Here is a 6211-nt window from a genome sequence, read left to right as displayed (position 1 = left end):
ACTCAGTGTTTTTCTTTAAGACCACAGCATTTTTGTCTCCAACACAATGACTTAAGTTATTGCCACGTGGTTAATAAGGAGGCAAGGCAGCCAACTCATCCCTTTTCTGGTGTAATTGTCTGTTCCCCTCATTGTCATATGACTGTCTGCTTCTGGGCCTAAAGCAACTGGGGTTATTTATGGGGGTTTTTACTTGCAATGACTGGATTCTGAACCTGAAATATAAGTATGTAAATATATATATTTGAATAATTTATCTGATTAATAATGCAAAGGTCAATTATACATCATGCCACAAAACTATGCAGTCTGTGCCTGAGAGCCCTGCAGAAATAGGGAAAAGGTAAAAAAGGGAAAGGAAACACAAAGAGATGAATTGTCTGTCTTCAGATCTACAGCTTCACTGTTTGCTCAACAGAAGAAAATTAAAATATTACCCCAAGCACAGATTCCACTGAAAACCAAGCAAGCAGTAACTAAGTTTCTTGTTTATATTTCATAATAATTCACATGCTTATTGTTTGATAGCTACAGCTCCACAAATAAACTGGATCACCAGGGCTAAGCTGTCTTTGATCTTCACTTTCACTTAGTGCCAGGTGGACAATGGACAGGTTCTCTGTTGCTGTGCTAAGCCCCAGTCAAGCAAGCAAGTGAATAAATTATACCCCTACAGCCAGGAATTGTTGTAACTTACATGGCTTTAATGGTCATCAGAGCAACAACAGGGATTAACTGGCAACTGTACAAGCAAGTAGAAATATGGTCCTTTCTCAGTAGAGATGACCCCTGCCATGGGACAATTTCTGATAACAATTAGTGTTATCACTATCTTCAGAGATCCTGAAGAAGTTAAGCCAATAGGAAGGCATCCATTAAAACTTTAGTTCTTATTTAATTCCAGCAAGACAAATTTAAGCTATAAAAGTGATCTTCTTTCTTTGAAACCCTTCTGCCATGAGATGTGTGATAAGATTTAGCCCATATATCAGTACCCCAAAGCTAAGGTCATGATAATGATCTCCTGTCCTTTGAATAAATAAAAGCTGTGTGTTTACACATGTTAGCAATGATTTCACTGCTCTGCTTCTGTTGTCCAGCTGCAGTCAGCTGGCTGGGCTGTGCCCAGGCTGTTTGGTGCTAGTAGCCACAGATGATGCAATCAGCCCCCTCATCCCGGCTGGAGCCGTCGATGCCTTGCTCTGCAAGCTCTTTGAGAAAGATGTTCAGCTGCTCTGCCTGAGCTCCAGGGAAGGCAAGTGTGTGCACACACGTGCTGTTGCTGGGGAAATAGGCAGATTTAGCTCCACTGATGCCCGTCTCAGAGGCTGGAAAAGATCAGAGACAACAAAAAATAAATAAAGCAGTTAACTTATTTACCTTATCTTTGTCCGGATCTTTAAACAAGTGCCAGCATTCCCATTTTCTAGACTAAAGTCTCCAGCTTGGAATAAAAGTGCCGAGATGATTGCTTGCTTTTGGTAAGCCTTGGAAAACAACTGATCTAGCAACTAGGCACTGTCAACAGTAAAATATTTTCCATTAAGCATAGCAGAGGTAAGGTGGCCCTTCTGTGTATCTATATGCACAATTGTTTTTAAATTAAGGCAGTAACAACAGTCATACAGCCTGCTTTGGGTCACAGATTGAGCAATGGATACAATGGGAGCAGTCTTACAGTCCATGGGCTACATGAAGGTGGCAGCATTGCTGGCTGGGGGCCAGCTGCTGGGCTTTATTATATGTGCATGCAGGTGTTGGCCAATTTTGCAGAGATTCTTCAAATATTGTTGCAAGATAAACAGTTTTATGTCCTACTGCTCTCTGTCTAGTGGGTCACACAACACTTGTGAAGGACAGGGTTTGTTTCAAGGTGATACCAATGTACTGGTTTTTTAAAACATCTTCCCACAAACATTTGCATACATATCATATTTGGTACCCCAAGATGAAACAGCAGTGCTCAGGCCTTCATGAGAGTATTAAAGCTAATGTGTGTTCTTACTCATCAGTTTGCCAGCCCAGCACTGGCTCTCACAGTGTCACACATAACAAAGTTGTCACACATGTCAAGAAAAGAGGAACTTTTCTTTCCTCCTATTTTTTTGAACAAAAGAGAGGGAGCCCCACGTCCTCACGAACAGATATGTCTGAGAAGTACTCACGGCTGCAAACAGCCAGTGCCTTTCCCCCGACAAGTTGTGTGGTCCAGGAAAACCCAGTGGCATTGCCACACACTTCATACAGCCTGCTGCTTCTGAGGAACTGGAAGTCATAACCCTTGGGAAGCAATGGTGGGGAGAAAATAAACAAACATTGTCTTAGGGTACGTCATGGTAACTTCAAGGGGAAGAAACATTCAGCCAGGGCAGGTAAATACAAACAGTACAACCTCTCCCAGCCCTGAGGGATATAAAAAACTTATAGCAAACAAAGTTAGGCTTTACCCAGTAAGGGGTTGTAATTTAAGGAATAGCTGCAGCAATATAGCAGCAGTAAGGCAGGAATGTTACCTTGTTGCACATGGGTTTACAGTACTGAGCATTGTCAATGGTCACACACACCAGTCCCCCGTTTCTTGGGGCCACTGGGCGTGGGCACGGAGGTAGCTGCTTGCAAACTTTTGGGTGGGTAAAAAAAGAAAAAAGAAAGAGAGCAAGAAAACGATGGATTAGAGTGAAAGTGGGTATAAAAGTCTCCCCTTCCCAAGCAAAGTCATTAACCCCTCTCCACTAGCTGGCTTCATCTAAGCAAGCATTTTTGCTTGTTTAAAATCTTTTTCTCCCATTTTGTTGCCTGTGCTGCTGCTCAGCACTGGTGCCTGGGCTGCAGGGACAGCAGGACTCTCCTGTTCGTGCTGCTGTGCCTCCCCAGTCCCTGCTAACCGAGTGCTTTCTATTACTGAGATGCCTTTTATCTTATGCCACTCCTCTCCCACCCCCAAAGAAATGCAGACACTTGGTTCACTCTGTAGGTAGAAAAAATTTCCTTAGTGCTTCTCCAACTGCCGCTTTGTCCAACACCCAGCAAAGGTGAGAGTTGGTTCAGGAGGGGCCTCACATTGCTCTTGAACAGGGCGCAGCAGATCAAGTGCTTCTTGCAGTGTCCACACCAGGGAATTGATTGAAGCTTTTTCACCCTTGGCAATCATTTCAGGCAAGCATTTTGAATATTTCTATGGAGTGAGGGGAGAAAAAGTCTAAGTTGAAAAGGAAAGACATTGGAGCCTTAGAACTAATCTATCTGTGAACATCCATAAATAAAGAAGCTCATGTATTCTTAGGCAGCTATTGTTATTATCTAGCTATACTGCTTATGTTCAAGCCCCTTTATATACCTGGAGCACAGCAAAACCAGAAAATATATCTACAAGGACAGTTTTTAGACTAGCAGTAGCAAAGCTGTGGTAAGTCAGGTGACACTAATGTTGTTCTGCTCTTGCGTGTGGCTCTCCTCCCCAGCATGTACTTTGTACATGGCCAAAGCAATACACAAGTTGTGCTTGCCCAGCCAGTGCAGGCAGATGGGGCACGGGGGGTGGGTGCAGAACAGACCCTGGGTCAGCCAACCTCTTACCTCAAGACTCTCGTTCACATCATCTATGGTTGCAGTTTTGCATTCACTTAGGCTGGCAAAAGCTCTGTTTTCAGTAAAATCTAGAAGAGAAGCAGAAGCAGGAACTTAGCTAGGTCATAGTCCCTCCTGACACATGAACAAACCCCAAATACCATGAAATAGCACATGTTTAAAGGAACTGTGCTTCTATCCTGCAGTCCTAGTAGTAGATTGTATACCTGAGGTGATCAGGGCTCAAATGTGAATAATCTGTACAAATATTGATTGATTTGAAACAGCAATCTGAGCACCTATTTGGGGCCACTCGGGGCTGGGTTCCCAAGCAGGCCCTTCATTTCTCTAAGACAACCCTATTTAAATAATTGTCAGTCATATTCAAGAATATCTTACCTGCAAGAAGAACTGCTAAACTTAGAACAAACAGTGTTTTCCAGGGCAGGCAGGAGCTGAACATTTCTTTCTGCAGGAGACCAAGGGCTAATTGCTTGTTGCTTGTGGTGCCTGAGAGCAAAAGCACTGCAGTCAGGCACAGAGCTGCATGCCTGTGGGTCACTGGTTGTTTAGAGTGCCTCACTCCACAGCAGTGCTGTGACTGGGATTAGGGGGAGGCACACATTGCCCCACTTTCTGGGAAGCCCAAGGAGAGCTTGCCAGAATAGTTCCAGGGAGGGCAAGGGCACGTTCTCGTTAGGGCACTGAGGCAGACTGGCTCTGCTGCTGCCAGCTCCACCAGGAAATTGTCAGATTAACTGGTTTACTGTAAACATGTTTAGTGTGTGCACATTCCTGCATGCTGTCTTGCCACCTTCCCATCTGTCTGTGCTTGTCTCTCTCTCACACACACATGTATCTACTTTCATAAAGAATATATAATAATGCCTTAACCTGTATGTCGTGCTCCAAGAGAAAACTCAGAATATCAAATGCTGACTGATTTGAACCAAGGGGATATGGTCTGTATCCTGTAGCATCCAGAGTTTAGCTACTTTCATCTTTTCTTTTTAATGGAGCCATGAAGCTCATGTGCTTAAATCCATTTATGGGAAGAGCTGAATAGGTAGAAAAATTGCCACAAAAGTTCAGCCATTTCTACCCTGCACATTTGCTAGTAGATTAATCCAATTATCTAGCTAACATGCTAGGGGTGTGTCTGACCCCTATGCAGGGTTCAGAGCCACAGCCTTTCACCTGAAAGACTGTCACACATCTCCAGACAATGCCAAGCCTCGGGCCAGCCTCCCCTGCCCACCAACCAGCTGGAAACACACACACACACCCCTCCTCTCCAACAAACCTTTAATGGTTTAATGGTTAATACAGTTGTTATTGTCACCACCTGAGCTGAACTGTTCCTTTTGTCTGCAGGTGTTTCTGTTTGTTGAGACATGGACTTTCTGCTTTCATGTTATGTTACGAAACACATTTATTTATAAGGCTCCTTCTCTGGTTTCTTGTTATTTGTTTTTCATTCACTTGCTTCTGCTGGTTGGATTGTAATACACTATGAACTAGAGCTCCTGAAGAAGTTAAGCCAAAAGAAAGGCACCCAGGGCATTGACAAAGAAATGTCTTCTCGTGCTTTGTCAGGGACATCTTGACAAATAGGTATGTGTAGGACTGTAATGCTTCCACAAAACACTTCTGTGTCAGCATGAATGACTTCCTTATTATTAGCAAAATGCCTTTGTATACATTACTGAGCGGTAAAAGACCATTTGCAAAACAAGTCTTTAATAACAAAGGTCAAGGTTAGTGTTTCTAGGCAGACCAGTAGGACCTGGCTCCAAACAGTTTACATTTCTGATGCTGACACACACATATTTCATATTCCTTGGAAGATAAGCAATATGCTGCTAGGAAAATGGGAAATCTTTGCCAACTCATTCTTTAAGATGGAGGTGCTCTTGAAGATATTTTCCAACCAAAATGTACCCAGGTGGGTACCCAGTGAGGCCCACTGATTAACGTGGTAACTTCTTGGGAGATCAGGAGCTACCCATAAACCTGTTTATCTCAATTTACACAGAACATAGAGCGCATTAGCATGATTAATTGGAGATTAAGTGGAGAGACCTCTGGCTTGACTAGATAGAAATTGTGTTTATGACACACTTGAAAGGAATAAATGGCAGCTTTTCCTTTAACGTTCATCACAGGCACTCTCTTTCCACCACCACATCTATTCGGGAGGCACTGTACGAAGACATTTATTTAGGAGTTAAACACGGGGTGGCAGCACTTCTCCAGCGTAGATTTATCAGAATGCTGGCTAACCCACAAAGCATCAAGTCCCTCTTGGGGGCCATACACAGGCAACCCTTGCATTGCAGGATTAAGTTGTTGCCTGACAAACAAAACTGATCACAGAAGATAAACGTGGTCTCACACCCTCCGAATTTAAACAAACCTGTTCCTAACCCACAGGCATTTGGAAAGAGTGGGTTGCCACTGTCTGGGACAATCCAGCACATGGGCACAGACAGAGAGGTCCTTGTCCCGCCCGCCCGCAGCAGCGGCCCGAGCTGTGCGGAGGAGAGGCGGGTGCTGGCTCCAGCAGGAATAACGGGATGCTGGTCCCACCCCTGGAGCCGGGTGCTGGCACAGCCCCGTTCCACAGCTGGGCACACTTTCTGAG

General features: G+C 44.2%; 1 protein-coding gene across 2 annotated transcripts; it reads right to left on the bottom strand.

Moving 5' to 3' along the window:
* Positions 1-376: 376 nt before the first annotated feature.
* LOC138112337 (uncharacterized) lies at positions 377-4838 on the bottom strand. Of its 2 annotated transcripts, XM_069019230.1 has the most exons (8): positions 4765-4827; positions 4462-4625; positions 3967-4077; positions 3577-3656; positions 3061-3175; positions 2514-2620; positions 2166-2280; positions 377-1328 (listed from the first exon to the last, which is right to left on the bottom strand). In XM_069019230.1, exons 3-8 carry the CDS (start codon positions 4028-4030, stop codon positions 1141-1143), a joined length of 669 nt encoding a protein of 222 aa, XP_068875331.1. In that variant the 5' UTR covers positions 4031-4077; positions 4462-4625; positions 4765-4827; the 3' UTR covers positions 377-1140. The 2 variants fall into 2 exon arrangements, with proteins under 2 accessions (XP_068875331.1, XP_068875330.1); XM_069019229.1 differs by lacking the exon at positions 4462-4625 and having other exon boundaries at positions 4765-4838.
* Between the last annotated feature and the right edge of the window lie 1373 nt (positions 4839-6211).

Source organism: Aphelocoma coerulescens, chromosome 6 (assembly GCF_041296385.1).
Source record: "Aphelocoma coerulescens isolate FSJ_1873_10779 chromosome 6, UR_Acoe_1.0, whole genome shotgun sequence".
Taxonomy (NCBI): Eukaryota; Metazoa; Chordata; class Aves; order Passeriformes; family Corvidae; genus Aphelocoma; species Aphelocoma coerulescens.
This window is presented reverse-complemented; position numbering and strand designations above follow the sequence as displayed.

Bases quoted from the DNA above. Each gene is read 5' to 3' on its own strand.
- LOC138112337 (XM_069019229.1), bottom strand. The intron at 3,176-3,576 runs GTAAGAGGTTGG...CTCACTCCATAG, and splicing joins ATGTGAACGAGAGTCTTGAG to AAATATTCAAAATGCTTGCC. The intron at 2,621-3,060 runs GTGAGGCCCCTC...CCCACCCAAAAG, and splicing joins GCGCCCTGTTCAAGAGCAAT to TTTGCAAGCAGCTACCTCCG.